The following is a 22,930-nucleotide window of genomic DNA, read 5'->3' on the forward strand; positions in this document are numbered from 1 at the left end:
ACAATCAGAAAATCCTTAAAACAATTGTAAAATACAACATACTTAGATAATTTATGACTCAATGGAAGAGGGAAAGAAAAAATAGGAAGATAAAAAGAAGGGGAGGTAAAGAGCAGTACTTCTAGGGGACATAAGCTTGAAAATGGAGAGAAATGGTAGACTAAAATAAAAACAGGAGGGAAATCTGTAGATGTGGCAAATGTTGAGACGAGAAGAAGTCAATCCCATTCAAGGCCCTGAAACCCAGTGACCATAGCAAAGTAAACACTGCCCAAGTAAACAGGTTAAGTTTTTCCCCTTTTTGGGTGCCCATGAGAGCACAGTTAAATCATCAGGAAAGGAAGTCACAGGGAAGAAGAAATTTCTATTGTTAACTGGAAATAAAAGACAAAATAAATCAAAACATTCAATTGAAAATCTCTAATAGAGGGCTGGGGTTGTGGCTCGGTGGTAGAGCGCTTGCCTAGCATGGGTGAGGCACTGGGTTTGATTCTCAGCATCACATACAAATAAATGAATAAAATATATCTCTAAAAAATATGAAAAGAAAGTCTAATAGAGCAGAACATGCTGAAGACAGAATCTCAGAGGTGGAAGACAAAGTGGCCAGCCTTGAACATTCAGACAGAATTAAAAAAAAACAAAGTAAGTAACCATTATCGGAATACACAAGAACTCTGGGACAACATTAAGACCAAATTTAAAAATCACTGGAACTGAGAAGGACTGTGAGTAGCAAGTTAATCAAATGGATAACCTCTTCAGGGAAATAACAAAATTTTCCAAACCTTGAGACTAAGATGGAAATCCACACACAGGATGGATCCAGAAACCCAAATAAACATCAAAAAAGAACTTCTCCAGGACATAATATAATTAAAATACCTAACATACAAAATAAGCAAGGATAGAATTTTAAAAGCCTCAAGAGAAAAACACAGGTCACATTTAGAGGCAAGTCAAGCAAAACCACTTTTGTTTTCTTGGCACAAACTCTAAAAGCAGGAGGGCTTAGAATAATAAGTGTTTCAAGTCCTGATAGAAAGTAACTATCATTTGCTATATCTAGAAAAGCTATCCTTCAAAATCAAAGGAGATATAAAAATTTTCTAAGAAAATTAACTAACATCTCTCTATAACATGTAAGTGGGCTCAATTCTCCAATTAAAAGACACAGGTTGGCAGAATGGATTATAAAACAAGGCCCAACTACATGTTGTTTGCAGGAGATTCTTCTGCTGAGAAAGAAATCAGGAAAATAATTCCATTCACAACAGAAACAAATAATAAAATACCTAGGAGTAAATCTAATCAAGGAGGTGAAAGACCTCTATAATGAAAAAAACTACAGAACTTTAAAGAAAGAAATTGAGGGCTGGGACTGTAGCTCAGTGGCAGAGCATTTGCCTAGCACATGTGAGGCACTGGGTTCGATCTTCAGCACCACAAAAAAAAACTAAACAAATAAATAAAGGCATGCGGTCCACCTAGAACTACAAAAAAATTTTAAAAAGAAAGAAATTGAAGAAGACCTCAGAAGATGGAAAGACCTCCCAAGTTCATAGACAGGCACAACCAATATTGTTAAAATGGCCACACTTCCAAAAGCAATATACAGATTCAATGTAATCCCCATCATAATACCAATTTCTTCACAGACCTAAACAGTACTAAAATTCAACTGGAACAATAAAAGAACCAGAACAATCAAAGCAATTTTAAGCAATGCTGAAGGTTTTAAGTAATGCTGAAGGTATCTCAATATCTGACTTCAAATTATACTACAGAGTTACAGTAAAAAAAAAGCTCCATGGTACTAACATAAAAACAGACATGCAGACCAATATTACAGAATAGATGACAAAGAGACAAACCCAGTCATCTGATCCTTGACAAAGGTGCCAAAAACATACACTGGAGAAAAGATAGCCTTTTTAACAAATGGTGCTGGGAAAACTGGTTATTCATATGTAGAAGAATATGCTCAACCCTATTGCTCCCCCTTCACAAAAATCAGTGCAAAAATGGATCCAAGACGTAGGAATCAGTCCAGAAACTATTCAACTTCCAGAAGAAAACACAGGGTCAACACCCCAGCATACAGGTACAGGCAACAACTTTCTTAAAAGGACCCCTAAACCTCAGGAAATAAATGGGATGGCATCAAATTAAAAAGCTTCTCCACAGCAAAGGAAACCACTAAGAATATGAAAAGAGAACCTCCATCTTTGTCAGTTACTCTTTGGACAGAGGATTAATATTTAGAATATAAAAAGAACTCAAAGAAACTTAACACCAAAAAACTAAATAACCCAATTAATAAATGGGCAAATAAATTAAGAAGATACTTCTCAAAACAAGAAATACAAATGTCCACCAAAATATGGAAATTTTAAGAAAATAATACCAAATATATGAAAAAATGTTCAATTCATCTCACACCAATCAGAATGGCAGTCATTAAGTATACAAACAATAATAAATGCTGGAGAGATGTGAAGAAAATGGAACACTTTTGCACTATTGGTGGAATTGCAAATTAGCAAAATCACTATAGAAATTAACATGGAGGTTCCTCATAGAACTACCATATGACCCAGTGATACCACTCCTCAGTATTTAAAAATAAAAACCAAAAGAATCAAATTCATCATACTATAGTATTGCTTGCATATCCTTGATTATAGCAACACAATTCGCAATAGCCAAACTATAAAACCAGTCTAGGTGTCCATCAATGAATGAATGAAAATGTGGTATATATATACAATGGAGTTTTATTCAGTCATACAGAAAAATGAAATTATGTCATTTGCAGGAAAATGGATGGAACTTGAGACCATTACATTCAGCAAACTCAAAAGATCAAACATTGTATGTTTTCTCTCATATGTAGAAGTGAAAGAAGAAAAAGGAAAAAAGGTGGAAAGGGACAGAGATCTCATGAAAATCAAAGGGTCATCAGTACAGGAAAAGAAACCAGTGGGTGGAGGAAGGGAAGGGGGAAGTGCTGGGGAGTGATATTAGTCAAATTATATTGTTATATAATGTGCATGTATGAATATGTAACAATGGATTCCATCATATGTACAACTATAATGCACCAATAAAAAGATGTGAAAAAAATAGAAATTTTTATAGTTAAGAAGATGAGATATTAGGTCTGTAATACCTAATAAAAGTTAAATTCCAGAGGGTAATTAAAAAAAAAATGTTTTTTTTATAAATCACAGAAACATACCTTTGTTGCATATGTAGGTTTTTCTATTGCTTCATCACCAATGAAGAAGTCTAGGTCATCAACACCTTTCATGACCCTCCTTTGAGCTTGATCACCTACTTTTGCTGACTCCTTAATAGCAATACCTTTAAAATAAGTTATTTAAACATGTCAAGAAATTCATTTCCTTCAAATAATATAAGCTTTTACATTATACTTCTTTCATTATAAAGCGTTACAAAACAAAACATGACCTAGCATATGCAAATTATCCAACTAATGCACAGAGGTCATGAGAAACATGCAACAAAATTCATTTTCCACAATGAAATCACAACTTCCACTCAGAGACAAAATAAGTCTCAAATGTAAAAGCCAAAATCTGAAGTAGTAGCGTGCTAATATTTGGATTATAGTTTTAAAAACAATGTAAGATCCACTTTCATTCTTAATAAAATTATAATCCAAGTTCAGAAATTATAAACCAAGAATCAGAAATTAAAAGCAAAAAACACCAACAAATGAGAAGAAGAAAATTGCAGGGAGAAATTTTTTAAAACAAACTTTCTTCATATCTCCCCCCCATTTCCTATTATTATCTAGTAATTTAAATATAATATAAATCTTTTAAACTTTGATCACATATATAAAGTACATTTTAATTAATTTAGGTATAACTCCAAACCCCTTAAATTATTTCTGAAATCTAGCATATAGTTTCAAAAGTAAAACCTGTTATGTGATTTTTAATTAAGTGATAAATTTCCAATCCTTCGTGTTAAGCAGTTCTTGATTCAAAATAATTATCTGAATGCCCTTAAGTTGATGTGGTACTCTACTGTTACTTTCATTTAACAAATATATCCCTAAGAAAGTAAGTAAAAAATAACTGAAGGTAAAAAATTTAAATACACAGTCTATTCCCTCTAAATGTTAAAAGATTCTCTCTGGCAATATATTTATAATACACACAGAAATCCAGATGACTCACTATAAATGTCCTAGAACATAATGACAGACAAAACAACTTTAAACCTTATCTATAGGTTTTCCAGATCAAATATTCATAGAGATAATGGCAATGTCTATGCACGGATTATGAACACTGCACCTAAAGCATTAACAAATGGGTGAGTAGGAAATTCGAAAATCAAAAACTCTCTTATGGTAGGCAAATGAATTTTTAACATGATGCAAGTGCTCATTAAGACAAACAATGAAACCTAAAAATGCTTATTTTGGCAGAGAAATGAAATAAAAAATGGATTCAATGGTGATAAAAAAAGATTCAAAAGTTGAAGATTATCCAGGCCTCCAACAAAGACTTAACCATTTGAAAACATATGCAAAACCACATTTTGCAAAGATGGCAGCAACACTTCAGTAATCTTCTAAAATAAACAATGACAACAGTTTTATAAGATTACAAATTTAAAAACTGCATAATTAGCAGTGTTATGGATTAAACCGTGCTCTTCCCACACCCCAAAAAGATATGTTGAAGTCCTAACCAATGCCCCCACCATATACCCCCATCATACTTGGAATGTGACTGTGTTTGAAAATAGGTTTTTTCAAGTTAAAATGAAGTTATTAGGACACAAATAAATAATGACAGACAAAACAACTTTAAACCTTATCCTATAGGCTTTCCAGATCAAATATTCATAGAGATAATGGCAATGTCTATGCACTGATTATGAACACTGGACACAGATACAAATTTCAATGTAGACATTGAAGATGATATAAAGACACAAAGCAAGAAAACAGACATGTAACTAGTAACATCAACCAGTTAAGGAGTGAAAAGTATTATCACCAAAAATCAGAAGCCAGAAAAGGCAATGAGGGTTTCTCCTCTAGTCTGTTAACAAGAGCATGGCCCTACCGACATATGATTTTGTATTTCTGGATTTCTTAATAAGAAGTTTCTGTTGTTTTAAGTCACCCAATTTGGGGAACTTTTGTTGCAGTAGCCCTAGGAAACTAACAAAAACAAACAATATTGTCTAACATTAAACTTAAGTACTAGCTCCAGAAATGTATACATTAGTCAGCAAGAGAGCCAGTATCGGTCACTAAATTTTTAAAAGAGACCAAAAAAACAATGTATTGATATATAAAATGTGGAGAAAAGTGTAAAGAAAAGCAAATCTATCCTTCAGTACAGACAACCAACAGGTATGAATAAAATAAATGAGAAAACACAAAAGTACCACTAACCAACAACCATTAGATTCACATGAATCAACTATTTCATCAGTGTCACCTAAAATCCCCTCCACACATTTAAAAATTACTAGATATAAATAGTGGTTTAAATTCTCACATAACTGATTCCTAGAAAACGACATCAGAAAAACTCTAAGTGCAAAAGTCAAATAGGTTTGTTTCTGGAAAATAAAAAATAAATACACACACACACACACACACACACACACACACATATACACGCTCTAAAGAATTTTCCCTTTTTTTGGGGGGTGGGGTGGGGTGGTGCTAGGGATTGAACCCAGGGCCTTGTGCTTGAAAGGCAAGCACTCTACTAACTGAGCTACATCCCCAGCCCTTCAGTACAATTTTGACACTGTACTTCTTATATATCAAACATTTAAAAATACCTTACTACTCAATAACAAAACAGTTTAGTATCCAATTAAGACTAATGATCTAGTTTTGTGCAAGCCTAATAATTTTACCTTTTCTCAACTTCACTGACTTTATAGACTTAGGAAGCTTCCAGTACAGAGCATAATCATTTTTCCATTTCCTTATGTATATAAATGAACAATACCAGTTCATTGGATTAGACAAAGGGGAAAGAAGGGAAGGAGGATGGGAGTAAGAAAAACAGAATGAATTGAACAGAACTTTCACATATGAATACACAACCAGTATAACTCCACATCATGTACAATCAAAAGAATGGGAAGTTATTATACTCCAGGTATGTATAATATGTCAAAATACACTCTACTGTCATGTATATCTAAAAAGAACGAATTAAAAAAGAACAATACCAAAAAACATAAAAATATTATCATAAAAAACATTTAAACATAAGAGTATTACTATGAAAATTAGTGGCACTCTCAAAATTAAACTGCCTACAAGTTAGCAACATCAAGCAATGATTCAAAAGGTTTATCATCTGATGTGCAAAAGTCTTAATATGGCAGTTAGAGAAGTAAATCAGAACTGCTAGCTCTATAATGTACAAAAAATAGGAATTATTTGAAAGTGAAAACTACGAAAGTATGTTCACTGAGGACAAGATACAATCTATGCTAATAAGAGCTCCAACAAATCAAATGTGAATTTTTTTAACTACTGAAAGATAGTTGACAGCAAAAGTGAAGTAAACAAAAATAGGGAACAACAAAAACACTCCATAGACAATGTACAAGAACAGTATGGTTACAGGATATTAGAAAACAACTGAGGTTCAGATTTCTACAGGTAAGATGCCATCTTTATGCTGAAATATGGGCACTCACTGGAAATGTCAACAAGCACCAGTCCTGCACACAATAATGATATGTGTAAACCAAAGCATTGTCTTTGCATATACATTATGGAAGAAGGACTACTTAATAACTAAGTATATTCACACACTCGCAACAGTGATTTCCTCGAAGCAGAAAACTATCAACTTGCTCATTTTTTTAATTTAATATTTAGATTTCATAAGGGACAACTAAACAGTTGAAATAAAGAGTCAGAGATGCAGAAATAGACTACATTTATGACCTAGCAAATCATGTTTTTAACAGAATGTCAAAACTGATTACTTCTTTTACTTTGAGTATGAGAAAATCTTTAAATCAGTTAATTTATGGATTAGAAGAAATACTTACAGGAAGGGATGATAAACTGTGGTTCTGTATTTCCAGCATATCCTAGTTTTGTATATCTGCAAAACAAAAAGATTTATAAAATTTCACTAATATATTAATAATTATAAATTTAATTCCATGTAACTGTTTGAAGTAAGATTTCACTGTAAATAATATACAGTTCATTTAATATCTGTGCTTTCAAAATTATAGCAAAATCATAAATTACCGTAGTTTTCTTTGTTGAGGGGAATGGATGGTATTGCTAGGGCTCAGGCCCATAGCTACTAGGAAACCACTCCTCCACTGAACTATACCCCCAGTCCAAACGCCCATAGCTTTTGAAGAAATTCCACTTCAAGAAACTGATTCTGTTGGGAGAAGTAGTGCACACCTACAATTCCAGTGACTCAAGAGGCCGAGGTGAGAGGATCACAAATTTGAGACCAGCCTGGGCAACTCAGCAAGACCTGGTCTCAAAAATAAGTAAGTTAAGTAAGTAAGTAAAGTAAGTAAAGGAAGAAGGAAGGAAGGAAGGAAGGAAAGAAGGGAGGGAGGAAGGGGAAGGTAGGTCAGTAGGATAGGCCCCCTGTTTTCAATCCCCAGAAACAAAAATATGTATTTTTAAAAAACTGATCCTACAGGGATATCCGGATCTGTGTGAAATAATATACAAGAAGATCATTTGCTACAATCTTTCTTACAACAGCAAGATTGGAAATGACAATCAAAGGACAACGAGTTAAATATGCTGTTTATTCCATAGAATATTATGAAGCTATAAAGAGAGATGGAGGAAGCTTTTTATGTATTGATATATAACAATCTTCAAAATGTATTAACTGAACAAAAGCAAGGTACAGAACTGTGTGTTAAGTAGGCTCCACTTATATAAAAGTAAAGGGGAAGGGGAAGAATATATTAAATACATGATTATCTAGACACAAAATATTTCTGAAAAAATATGAGATCAATAATTTGAGCTGTCTCCAGAGAAGGGAAGTAGGTAACTGACAGATGAGAGAAATATTTTTATTGCATTTTAAATCACACCATTTGGATGTATATTTGGACAGATGAGAGAAATATTTTTATTGCATTTTAAATCACACCATTCAAGAAATTATGACTTTTTGATTCATTTATTTTTTCCACATTTTTATTCGTGCATTATAGTTGCACATAATGAGGGATTTGTTGTTATATATTCATACATACACACAATATAACAATGTCACAATAAATGCTATTCACTCACATTATGTATAATTATAGTGCTCCAATAAAAGAAATTTTTCTAAAAAAAGAACTGAACGTGTCATTACCACTAAAAATGAGAGGCAAACAAACTGTTCAAAATATGGCACTGCTCTACTGACTAAACTTTCAAAGGTTCCTCACTATCCATATTAAAAAAGTAATAGTAAGGGCTGGGGATGTAGCCCAGTGGTAGAGTGTTTGACTAGCATGTGTAAGGTCCTGGGTTCAATTCCCAATACTGAAAATAAAATATAAGCAAAACTTCTTTTCAAGGGAAACAAAAATGTCACGTTAATATTTATAATATTAATAAATGTCACGTTCCTAACATTTCCAGCTGCCCTAGACACCACATTAGATTTTCTAGCCATACAAACTATTCATAGTTTCTGAAGAGTCCAACTTATTTCATTCCATTGTGCCACCTATTAACACCATTCCTTACGGGACATGCTTTCCTTACAACCTTGAATGCAACTGCTAAACCCTTACTCGCCCTGCCAAATTCAGGTTAAGTATCAACTGTCTTTATATGAAAACATTATTAACCACCCAAAATGGATGACTGCCTCTATCCTTATAGGTAAAACTATTCTTTAATAATAATTCCTGAGTCTTAATGCTCTCATCAGTAAAACTAGAAAAAGTTAATTTGAGATTGTTCAGAGTATTAAACAAAAGAATAAACTTAAGCATTTATCATAGCACCTGACAGAACACACAATAAATGTCAACTCTAATTATATTTTCCATCCTTTCTCTCCAAATTTTACATTCCTTTCACAATCACACAAAGGCCATGCAGATACTCTAAATCCTTATAGTTTTGATACAAATTATTATTTTTTAAATTTTGAGACATCTAATTGTTTTGCACAGACTGGCCTCCTGATCCTTGTGCCTCAGCCTCCCTTGTAGCTAAGACTACAGGCTCCTACCATGCCCAGCTACAAATTACCTCATTATCACAAGTCAATGTCAGTCTGTAGGATTCTCAGATCATAGTTTCTATATATTTTTAATACCCTTTCATCACCAAGTATTGTTTTATTCTTCCAACTCAGAATCTCTTATTAGTGCAAAGCCTTCGGTGTGGAAAATATAGAATTCCTATAATGGATGGAGGTCACCATGATTTAACAGCTCACACTCCAGCTGTCTGAAAAAATTAGAATTACTCAACTGCACAAAAATGACCATGAAATGACATAAATAATCTGTTCCTACTGAATTCATTAAAACTAGCTGTAACCTAGCTGAAATAAGAGTGTAGAATCAAATCAAAACAGTACAGGCCGAATAGGAAGAGGAGCTAACAATATACTTTGCTCCCAGTTGACAAATGGAACTGAATATATGATACCCAAGTGGATGCTTGTTTTAAGACAAAACAATCTATGAGAAACAGAAACAAGTTTATATTTCATTTTACAGTCAACAGAGCATAATTTCAAGATTTTGGAGTTAAGCAGTGATTTTCAGAAAATGATTTTGTTCTCCTTTGTTTTGTAGGACTTCGAGAAGTGGAAGCACACAGTATCTCTAAACTGAACCCTCTCAAAAGAGTTTTCACAACATCAGATTCCTCCATGAAGTTTTTCTTGGTCATTTTAACTTATCAGATGTCCACTCTTTCAATAAACTCTTCTCTCAACCACGTGCTAAACACGTATACAACCATAACAGTTGTTTTTATGTGTGTTAATACCACCTCCCAAATATGATAGCAAGGTATTTGAGAGACCATATTACAGTAGTAAATCTCTTAAGAAACCTCCATTTAAGTAATTCACCATATTGGATCAACATATTCCTAGTCCAATTCAAATTCCCTAGGTTGAGCATAATGGAGAAAGATCTAATGAATTTAATATAATCAATACATAATCAAAACAAACATGCTCTTCCCTAAAACCCAAAAAATAAATGCATACAGAACTTAACTGTATGGATATACCATGCCTCATTTAATTATTTCTAATGTATTATAAATTTGAGAGCAAATTAATTTTCTAATTTTGGGGAAATAACTACCAAATATATTAACTAATATTTCTATTACCTTGGGTTTAAAATTTAAATAACGTTCCAAAAGAACAAAACTATGTAAAGTCTATGTATATGCTGATTATACAGACCATTAAATTATAGCACTTGATGATGACCACAGAATAATATTTTCACCCATTCTAAAGAATTAAGAGGGGAAATGCGCTATATTACTTAATAAGTTGCTTAAGACTGCAAATACTACTTTGGTTTCTGGCTTAAAGAAAAATGTTTGTGGTACAGAATATGATTTAACAAATAGAAAAAAATCATATCCTAAAATCTGAGTCTGAGGGCTCAACCTTCAAAAATCACATTTGCTCCAGCAGAGAGAGTACAAAAAATAGGAATATCACTTTCTAAAAACACTATTTACTTGATCAACAAACTCAAATTTTTTAAAAAATTTAGTTTTTAAAATACTCATAAACAACCCTGCAAGTAAAAGTTCAGAGAATAAATATACATGTTTTAAGAATTAAAAAAGCAGAATTGGACTATAGAAATCTCAAAAGAATTTTAAAGTTCATTAAAAATATTTTGTGCTCACATACATGAAAAGATAAGAAGCATTTATGTAAAAGAAAGGAGGAATGAGAGGTAAAGAGCCTGGGAAAATGTAAAGGAACTGCACAGCAGAGTCAAAAAGGACAAGCTGGGATAATACATTCTCAAATCTGATCAGTGCACACAAAATATGGTAATATTAAAAGACCACATTCAAATACACTGGGGGGAATGGGGTATAGCGACATAATCTTTGCTCTAAAACTTCATTTACAGATTTTTTTCATATTTCATGACTATATGAAAAAGAAAATATAAATTAGGAAATATATTAAATACTAAATATGTTTAATACTTTCAAATAAAAGGTTTTCAAATGTAAACTAGCAGCCAGGAACAGTGAACAGTGGCACAAGCCTGTAATCCCAGTGGTTCCAAAGGCTGAGACAGGAGTTCAAAGCCAGTCTCAGCAATATAGTGAGGCTCTAAGCAACCATGGAGACTCTTTATCTAAATAAAATATGAAAAAAGGGCTGGAGATGTGATTGAGTGGTTAAGTGCCCTCCCTGTTCAATCCACAGTACCAAAAAAATAAATAAATAAACTTAGCTTCCATTAACCTAAAAACTGTTGTTTTTTTTTACTCTGGAAATAACTGGATATTATCCTCAATTAACATAGTTTTAAGAACTCTCAAAATTTTGAGTCGTAATAAAAAAGAAACTTTTTACAAGCAGTTGGTAAAAGAGTTTGTCACTTTTTCTCCAAAAATTTCTGTATCATAATTGGAATCTTGATATGTTGAACTCTTTAAACTGCAATTTAAGAATGTAATCACTTTCAACTAAAAATTTGTCTTTCATTGATGTACAAGATTAAATTTTTTGTAAGAATGAACAAATCAATCAAATGGTTTTCACAGTATTTCTCTAACACGCATATGGACTGCTCTCCTAGTCATAGTATCCTTCAGAATATAAACAAATGTTATGGTGAACCTGTTTTACCTTTACTTTTCTAAAATGAATTTTAATTTAAATTCATAAATCCTGTCACATTTTTGCACAGCCCTTGAGTTTTCTGTTTAGTTCTTGGTGTTCAAAAAAGTCATTTTTTAAAGTAACTTCAGAAGACATATCTACCAGATTATACAACAAATCTGCAAAAAGGTATTCATTCAAAACTGCTTCCTCCCCTCACTCCCTCCTCTCCTGCAACTCCCTAAATTGTCTTCAGTAAAAACTTTTCCTTTGGATAGCTAATACATACTTTGTTTTTTTAGTATCCTTTTATTATTTTATTTAGCACAAATGTCCACACAACTTTGCTTACAAAGGTATACAGAAAAAATTAAAATGTTAGTGAAATTTGTATTAAAAACTATGTACAATTAAATGTAGTTCACAGGGTACATCATTATGCTTCTCTCATCAGAGGACAATTACAGATGAGGTTATCTAGAAGAAAGTATAATACGGACATGTCCACTCATGCGTAAAATGCTGGCAGTCTCCCTGAAGCTTATGCAGATGACTTTTACTTGTTATTGCACAGTGTGAATTTGTAGGGGAAAAAATAATACACTAACCTTTGGGTTTTATACAGGCAAATTAAGACTGCATTCTTCAGGATGTTTTAGTAGCACTGGAATTGGCCATTCCCATTTTGAAAATACCAAGAAAAACAAATGGGAATGGCTAATACATACTTTGATCTCATTTCCTTCTATTAAGATTTTAAAATGGGATTAAAAGGCTTAGATTTTTAATCTGTCATCTGGATCTCCACATAACTGCATTTTGTAGAATTCAGACTTGGGACAAAGCTATTTACTCAAATCAATCTAAAAATTCATGCAATTTCCATCAAAATCCAACAGTGTTTTTCACAGAAATACAAAAATTCATCCTATGAATCATATGGAATCTCAAGGGACCCCAAATAGACAATAAAATCTTGAAAAAGAACAAATTTGGAGATTTCACACTTTCTGATTTCAAAACTTACTACAAAACTACAATATCCAAAACTGGCATTAAGGCAGACATATACACTAATAAACAGAAAAGAGCCAGGCATAAACCCTCAGGTTTATCATCAAATGATTTAACAAGTGTACCACAGTTATTCAAATGAGGAAAGAACAGTCTTTTCAAAGAAAGGTACTAGGGAGTGCAAAAGAATAAAGTTGAATCCTTACATCATATACGAAAATTAACTCAAAATGGACGAAAGGCCTATCCACAACAGTTAAAACTATAAACAAAACTCGTAAAGGAGAAAACAGAGTGGAAAGCTTCATGAGACTGAATTTGGCTACATTTTCTTAAATATGACAACAAAAGTAAAGGTAACAAAAGAAAAAATAGATTAACTGGGTTTCATTAAAACAAAGATACAAAGAACACAGTGCAAAGGTAACCATGGAATAGGAGAAAATATTTGCAAATCATATATCAGAAAAAGATGTATATACAACAACTGCAATTCAACAAAAAGGCCCAATTTTTTAGGTTTTTATTTTTTTCCATATTTTTATTGGTACTTTATAATTATATACAAGATAGTATTCACTGTTAATATATGTTTTTAAATTTTTTCAACTGTTACATATTTATACATGCACAGCATGCAACAATATAATTTTGGTCAATATCATTCCCCAGTATTTTCCCTTTCCCTCTCCTCCTCCCTCCCCAGACCCTTTCCTCCACTCTACTGGTATCCCTTCAATATTCAAGAGATCCCCCACCATCTTTCTTTTCCCTTTTTCTCTCTAGCTTCCACATATGAGAGAAAACAGGATTCTTGACTTTTGCCTAACATAATGCTCTCAAGTTCCATCTATTTTCCCACAAATGACATAATTTCATTATTTTTCATGAGACAAATCTGATTTTAAAAATAGGCCAAGGACTTGAACAGCCATTTCTCTGAAGAAAATATACAAATGATCAATAAGTAAATGAAAAGATGCTCACCGTCACTAATAATTAAGGAAATGTAAATCAAAACCACAATGAGATACTCTTCACACTAGCTAAACTGACTACTATCAAAAGCACATAAAGTAACAAATGTTGGTGACAAGATGAAGAAACTGGAATTCTTGTATGCTGTTACTGGTAAAGTAAAATGGTGCTGCTCCTGCAGAAAACAGTGTGGTGGTTCCTCAAAAAACAGAATTATCACATAATACAGCAATTCGACTTCTGGATACACACCCAAATAAATGAAATCAGGAACTTGAACAAGAAGTTGTATGCCCATATTCAACAGTATTCACAACAGAAAAAAGGTGGAAGTAATCCAAGTGTCCATCAACAGGGGAATGAGTAAACAAATTTGATATATACATCCAATAGAATATTATTCAGTCTTAAAAAGGAAAGAAATTCTGACACATGCTACAACATGGGAGAACCTTGATGATATTAAGTGAAAAGCTACTCACAAGTGGACTACTATTATATGGTTCTATTTATATGAGGTTTGTGGGAAATTCAAATTCTTAGAGACACAAGAATGACAATTACCAAGGAACTGAGGTGAATGAAAAGGAGGAGGAGTTACTGATTAATGTTTCACTCTGCAAAGATGAAAAGGTTCTAGGGGTGGATGGTAGTAATAGTTGTTATGCAGCAATATAAGTATGCTTAAAAACTGCTAAATCATACATTTAAAAATTGTTAAGATGGTAAATGTTTATATTATGCATAATTTGTCACAATAAAAAAGGCTATTTAAACATGGTAGTAACCCAGAAAAAGTAAAACTGGATATATATCACACATGTCAGAGCAGGGTAAATAGAACTGTATCAAATTTAAGTTTTAAAAGAAAATGTGAGATAATTTCTAACCCTGGAGTAGGGGAGGCTTCCAGACTATAACTTAAAGACCAAACACTCCAGAAGATACAACTCTGTGAAAATTTAAAATTTCTTTTCAAAAAAAACCTCCAAAAATAACCAAAAGAAAAATGACCATCAGACAAAAATTATCTTCACTCAGAGACAAAGTTAATTTCTTTACTATATAAAGAATACCTTAACAGTTGAAGACAGCCAAATAGAAAAGGAAGAGAGGAAAGAAAGAAGTTAAGGCAAAATACACTAATCATTTGTAGAAAAAGAAGCAAATGGCTATTAAATGAAAAGATGCTCAACTCCATGGACTTAAAAAATGCAAACTAAAAGTATACTGAGGTACTTTCACATATTCCCAATTAGAATGCAAAATGCTATGACCACTATGGAAAACACATACCATCTGGACCAGCTATTCTAGCTCTAGGCATATTTCTAAGAAAAACATAAATATATATCCATGCCAATATGTATACCTATGTTCACAACAATATTCTTCATTAAGATTCAATGGTGGCAGCACAAAAAGGTCTATTAACAAGAGAACGGATAAAGAAGGGTAGTTCATCCACATAAACCAAAATTACTTCACAAGTGAAAAACAAGGAAATTGTAACCCATTCTCCCAGGAAAAGACCTTCAACAGAAGACAATCTGAAAATGACCCAATGTTGGAATTTTACAGTGGTGAGCTCAGTTATGACTATTACAATGAAGTAAAGAAAAATATACTTGTATCTAATAATACAGAAAGCTGTTGCTGGCTCTCTGCAGTACCAAATCCGCGGATATTTGTCACCGCCTGCAGCAACAATTTGCACAGGTCTTTATGGGTGGTGGACTGGAAACTAACTACTTTTACTATTTTTCTTTAGTGGGCTGCTTTCTCGCTTATTCACTTGTTCCCTGGGCTATAGAGGAAGAAAAGACTTTTCTTAGGGAGAGAGAGACTTTGCTTAAGAAAGAATCTTTGAGGGGAGAGAGACAGAGAGAAACATAGAGAAAGAAAGGCTTCTATGCTTTCATCAGAGATCTATTTCTTAGGCTTCTGCAGCTTCTTCTTAAAGGTGCATCCTGCATCCTGCGAACTAAAAGTGCTCTATCTGAGGTGCTTTAGTGATGTGTCCCACGTACTGCGATCTGTGATCTGCAACCTAAAGGTGTGTTCTCAATTCTTCACTCTACGATCTCCCTTCCGCCACTGCCTGCTGCTTCTCTCTGCTTGCTGCTGCTGCTTCTTCCTTTCTGCTAGTGGCTTCTCTCCGCTTCTTTCTGCTAGCTGCTGCTGCTTTTTGCCTTCTGCCTACTACCCGCTTATATTCCTTCCAGGAGGTGGAGGGTGGGGCCACACCAGTTGAGATCAGGCGAGGAGCCAGCTGCCCAATCACGAGCAGGCGCGAGCAGGAGCACTCAGGAACACCTGTGCACGCATACCACCGATGTGATCAAAAACTTCTGGCTGGCTGCCAGGCACCATCTTGGCAAGTCCGCATGGCATAGCCCCCAACAGAAAGCATCATTAGAAAAAAACAAAATTATAAAAAGAACAAATGGAAATTCCTTAGGTGGAAAATGCAATATCATATATACATGTTTGTATATGTATATACACATAGATGTGCATCTCTATATATGTAACATCTCTCTATATATACATATGATATTGTATATGTGTGTACACAGACACACATACATAAACATCACTGGATGAGATTATCAGCAGAACGGAAGTCATAAAGGAAAGAACCAATGAACTTCATGAAAAATCAGTAGAAATTATCCAATCTGAAATGGGACGGGGGGAGAACAGGGCCTCAGGGACTGAGTAGACAAAGATAAAAAGTGACATCTTTTAGTCCCATAGGAAAAAGAAAGAAGAAACAATGGTTGAAAACTTTCACAGTTTAGTAAAAGAAATTTCTGTATTTAAGAGGCTTAAGGAAACCTAAGTCAGATAAATACAAAGAAAACTACAGGCATATTACATCAAATTATTGAAAATCAAACACAGATTTGTACTTTATATGTGGAATCTAAAATAGCTGAACTTAGAAAAACACTATAATGGCAGCTACTAGCAACTGGAAGGAGAGGGAAATAGATGCTGATCAGAATATAGACTTTCAGTTATAAGATGAACAGATTCTAGAGATCTAAGGCACAGTATGGTAACTATAGTTAATAACGATGGATTCATACTTGAAATTTGCTAATAGAGTAAATGTTAAGTGTTCTGACTGCACTCCACACATACTCAAATGTAAAAACATCAAGTAATGGATATGTTAGTTTGATTATGGAAATCATTTCACAAGGTTATTCTTACCTCAAAATACCATGATGTACTTCTTAAATATATATATTAAAAAAATAAATAGAAGGAAAAAAATGAAAAAAATCATTCCTTTTGAACACATTTAAAGTTAATAGAGATTCCAACAAAATCAGTAAAGGTCTAATGCCTTCCAACTGTCTAATTCCTTAATAAATGGTTTGTGTGTGTGTGTGTGTATGTGTGTATTTTTACACTGCTTGAATTACATTTGTGTTGCCATGAAATAGCTCAAAAATATTTCCAAATTTACCTGTGTTGTTTAATGTCTACTCTAAGACAGGAAATCATATTTTGATTATCTTGAAATATCTCAACAATACAATCACATCAAATTTTGGTGTCAATTATAAACAGGGAAACTTACATGTAAGTGTAAAGTGGAAATACATCAATAACAATGCTATTATAGAATACCAGAGCATGAACAGTTTTTCTCTTCTGGAAGAGAAACACAAGAAATAGTAAATAGCAGTTATCTCCAACTCACAGGATGAAAGGAAGGAAAAATTACGCTTTTTAAATTTACAACATTCTGCTTTAAATGTTCTAACCATGCAGGTGTACTACTACTTTTTCTTAATTAATTTCTGAATGGGTAACTGTGCCCATGATGAAAATTTTAACAGATAATTCACAAAAATATTACTAAAGGATAATTTTCCTTACCTTGTGCCTAGCACTTAGCCACCAAGTTCCCAGCCCAATATTCAATCACAACTGGGTTTCTCATAGAGATATGTCATGCACAGACATAAATATACCTCATTTAGAACATGTCATTGGGCTTATCTAGGCAGTCAAATTAGGAATCTATTTTATTTCTTTACATTTCCCTATACTGAGGGGAAAAAAAGTGTCATTTTCTAAATGACTTTAAAAAGGCACCATAAAATGAAAAAGACAAAGTTATCCTATGAAATTTTATGAAACTTGTAAGGACAATATAACATTTGGAGAAACTAAACTAAAAAAATGTTCTTCTCTACCCTATAGAGTCAAGTAAAATATACATATAAAGGTTCTGCGCTATTTCAGCAAAGAAAAAAAAAACTACAATGTTGATTTTGGCTGGGGGTGGGGCTCAATAACTGCTTAGAGATGGGAATACAGAGAATTCAAAAAACACTTTTAAAGCTACCAAAGCTTTGATGACTAACATAACAGCAGTAGAAATGTAAGTAGCGGGGCTGGGTTTGTGGCTCAGTGGTAGAGTGCTTGCCTAGTGTGTGTAAGGCACTGGGTTCAATTCTCAGCACCACATTAAAAAATAAATAAATAAAAAGGTTCATCCACAACTAAATATATACATGTATATGTATGTGTGTGTGTGTGTATATAAACATATATATAAAAGAAATGTAATTAGGTTACATAAGAGGGGAGGCATGAACTGGTAGAAATGAATAGTAGAAAATAAATGAGTTTTACACAAGAAATACTGAGTCTGTCACAATGGCAATTGACTCTAGGGAGGGGGAAGGCGATTTGGAGATAGTCATCAATAATGCTCTCTTGCTCTTAAAAATCAAAGAGATGAAAGGAATAAGATAAAGTATTAGGCAGTAATTCTGATAAGAATAGCTGTTATATTATTCATTGTACATTTCTAAAAGAAAGAAATCCACTTACAGAAAAAGTGTTTTTAAGTAGAAAAACCAGTTACACTTGTAGTATAGAAAGCACTGGCAAAACAAAATTGAATATTATAATTTGCAGAATTAATTCTGCAAATTCGAATGTTTACTTATTAAAAGCATATAGTTGACAAAGAGTATTTTTACTTAATACAAGGGTTCATATTTCTTTTTGCTTTGCAAAAAAGTCTCCCAGCAAATAAATTATTTGAAGACAGCAGGTCGTTAATATTAAATCACTAAATAGGAATAGAATCTTTTTTAAGAAAAATCCCGTATCAAAAATAAACTGGAATAAAAACGCATAATAAAAGTTATGCAAAGAAAAACAAATGTCATTACATGAAATATAACATATGCCACAAAAGCCTACAATAGGAGGAATAGCAGTAGAATTTTAACTTTCAATGTTTCAACAATTTTAAGTCATATATCAAAATGAATATAAGGCCTCAAAATTTAGGACGGAAGATATCTTAATGACTTAGCACAACCCAATTTCTAAAATTTAATATTGTACTTAAGTTCAAAGAATTCCACCCCAATATGAATGACCTTAACATATTATAAAAACAAATATCTTGTAAAATTTTTATGAAAGAGATGATTACCAAATTTTAAATGAAAATAAAGTTCCAATTAATTAAATTAATTCCAATATGCACTACCATATTTAACATTCAGCTTTGTCATCCTATTCTTCATACTACACCAAAACTCGAAATGGCAGTATGGTGTTAAGAACTTTAGTAAGAATGTAGTGAGTGTCCCAACATACAGTGGTGCACACCTTTAATCCCAGCTACTAGGGAGGCTGAGCAAGGAAGGAGGATTGAAAGTTGCAGGCCAGATTCAGCAACTTAGAGACCCTGTGTCAAAATAATATAAGAATGGTTGGGGATGTAGCTCAGTGGTAGAGCACTTACCTAGCATGCATGGGGCCCTAGGTTCAATCCCCAGTAGGCCTGCCACACACACACACAAACACACACACAGACGTAGTAGCTAATTCCCAGGAAAATTTGCCAAGTAGAATAAGACAATATTAGCCGTAAAAAGATATATCAATTGCTTAAAAAAGCTGTCCCAATTCCCTCCAATATTTTCTTATTACACTGAAGTAAATGTTTAACCTGACACAAAAAGACTACTAAGTGGAAGAACCTGGACTCTTCTGTGTCAACACCAATATTCTCCAGTCGTTTCAGGCCTAAACCTTAAAATCTGGGAGGAAATAAGCAGGTAATAAAGCACATAAACCCTAGAATCAAAAAGACAAGTGAAATGCTTGTTCCACCACTGACTACCTGTGATCATACACAAAATCTATGATCGCAGAGATATTATCATAAACAGATTCACAATGTATAAGTAATGATACTAAAACTATGAGGTTGTCATCGGAATTAAAAGAAATAAGAGTGGATGACACTAAATATTCAATAAAGATTTTCCTCCCCATATGATTTTTTTTATATAGAGACCTCCTTATAACTTTCTGTCCATTCCTGTCATTATCCTTTCAAAAAACCTTTTTTTGAAATGTTTCCCCAACCCTTTTGCTGCTACACCAATCCAACTACCGCTGCTAAACAAGATTAAAGTAGTACCACATGCCCCATGAAAGAAGTCCATCACAAAAGGCCACAAATTGTATGATTTCATTCGTATGAAATGGCCCCAGATAGGCAAATCCATAAACACGGAAATAAATTAGTGTTTGCTAAGGGTTGAGGGCAGAGGAAATGGAGATTAACTGTTAATGGGTATGAGGATTCTTTTGGAGTGATAAAAATGTACTAAAATGTACTGTGAAGATGATTGAACAGTCTTGTGAATGTGCTAAAAACCACTCAATTACACACTTTTAAAGGCAAACTTTATAGTATATGAATTATATTTCAAAAAAGCGGTTTAGGATAGACTAAAATAAAGTATTAATACAAAATAATACTGTATAAATTTAACTTTTATAATTCTTAATAAGATACACAACCTAAATTCATTTCCAAATCATTCTGCCCCATTTAAAATTCTTCTAAAATAAGACAAGATAAGTATAAATGAAATAACCTATTTCTATCCCACAGCTCCTAACAAATATCTCAATCCCAAGTAGGGCAATTTCCTAACTAAAACCTCACCCAAGTATTATCAAACTCCTTTCTGACTTTGGTTCATAAATAAAATATCAATTAGGCTTTATTAAATACTACAAATGAGGCTATCAGAGAATGAACAAAAAATACAATTTCTGCCATCATGACACTTTTAATCTAACTCACACATTTTATAATGATGACATCTTCTTGCCCTTTTATCTATCATTTCCTATTTATTGGTTTTCCAAGGATCTGATCAAGTTCATCTCCTTCATAAACCATCCAAACATTATAGCCCTTATTTAACTTCCCCAATACTCATAAGCCATCCTTAATTATTTCACATGTATTAATTTCATCTCTAGAACGAAATGTCTCAAGTTTAAAATCATGCCTTAATTTTCTGTATATATGAGCACATCATTCAGCATAAAACTGAAGTGATGTGCTTCAATACTCCTATGTGATAAATGTAACTACAGATACCATTAATTGGTTTTAACATTATTATTTTGCTGTAAGTTTTATGTTATTTCCAATATTCATCAACACACATAAATAGATGTTCTAATCTGTTTAAACATTGGGAAAATATGGTTCAGAGAAATAATTGCTTCAAAGAAATAGTAAAGCTAGATTCAAATTCAAGCATCAATCAAACTCCAAAATCAATGTTTCACTTTTGTACTGTCAGCTTTAAGCACGAGTGGTTACTTCCAAAATAAACAACAGAAATAATCGACAGCATAAGTTTATCAAACTAGCTGGATGATTTTTGGAAAGCAATTTACACTCTCTGTGCTAGTTTTCTCATTTGTAAAAAGGGAAAACAGTACCTAGTTCGTATGGCCAGGTATCTGAAGAATTAACATATGTAAAGTAACAGAAAAATGACAGCATATAGTACATGCTGTATTAACTATTGGTTATTATTTTTATCATTATAAATCACCAAAAAGAAGTCTAAAGATACGGTTCCTTCTCTCATAAGCCTGGTTTATAAGAGATCATGGCTTTGTACTTTTGTACTACCTAGAAGATAAATAACCAGAGGGAGTGCAGAATTAAAGAACTTTCAAACCTCCCTAACTCAGTTCCAATATATCTTACAAATTTAATTCAACTTAAGCACTTATTAAGCACCTACCATATATTAGGTTCTATCAATATTTCATTGTATCATATCATCAAACATTCCAGTCAAGGAACCACCTAGCACCCTCAAATACAACCTTTACTTTCCCCGTATCACTTTCTTTCCTCCCTCTGTTCATTTAATTAGTATATCAATCTTATTTCTACCTATCAATATTTTACTCATTCCTAAAGGTCTGCTTTGATTATTACCTACACCAGGAAGCTTTTTTCCATCTTCTTAGAAAATGATGATTTCCTTTCACACGATTCTAAAAGTTTTACCTTCAGAGCCATTTATGATATTGTCTAACATTATTTGTATATGTGTGAGCTTCCTAACAGCAGGCACTATTTCCAATGTATCTTTATGTTACTCAGCACCCATCAAAAGTATTCATTTATATTATCAATGCTTACTAGATATTTACTAAAGAATAATTTTTTCAAAACAAACTGGATGCAAAAATTATTTCTTCCCTTCCTAGTTTTATATATTTAGATAGATAAAACAGATATTCCATTATCTTCTGAAAACAAAAATGAGTACAGCTCAAATTCTTTCAATCACAATTCTGACTTATTGAAGGAAAAAAAACTTTATACAGTTAACCTGTAATAAATAAACAATATACTTATTTCCCAGCCCCACCTATAATTTTTTTCTGCCAAAATCTAACTCCCATTTCTACTCTGAGGGACCCACCACTGACTAAATCTTGGTAGGAGACAAAAACCACATAGTCCTATATAGAAGGAAACAGATACTAACCTATAACACTTAAGTCAGCTACTATGCAACACACAAGGCTGGGCATATGCCTATAATCTCAGCTATTCTGGAAGTTGATTTACATCACATTTTTTCAATTCTTTCTTTCTTTCTTTCTTTCTTTCTTTTTTGCTCATTGTAATCTTGTGTTTGTTGTATCCAAAATTTCTACATAGTCACAGGTTACATTTTTCTTATTTCTTCTCAGTC

The 22,930-nt window shown here is 32.9% G+C and overlaps 1 protein-coding gene across 1 annotated transcript in view; it reads right to left on the bottom strand.

Moving 5' to 3' along the window:
* The window catches only part of Actr3 (actin related protein 3), a 58,383-nt gene that overhangs the window by 24,890 nt on the left and 10,563 nt on the right, over positions 1–22,930 (bottom strand). The window contains exons 2-3 of the mRNA XM_047544780.1: positions 7,081–7,136; positions 3,242–3,366 (exon numbers count right to left, since the gene is read on the bottom strand). Of these exons, the coding sequence (XP_047400736.1) occupies positions 3,242–3,366; positions 7,081–7,136 (181 nt within the window). The remainder of the gene's footprint in view (positions 1–3,241; positions 3,367–7,080; positions 7,137–22,930) is intronic.

Source organism: Sciurus carolinensis, chromosome 3 (genome assembly GCF_902686445.1).
Source record: "Sciurus carolinensis chromosome 3, mSciCar1.2, whole genome shotgun sequence".
NCBI lineage: Eukaryota > Metazoa > Chordata > Mammalia > Rodentia > Sciuridae > Sciurus > Sciurus carolinensis.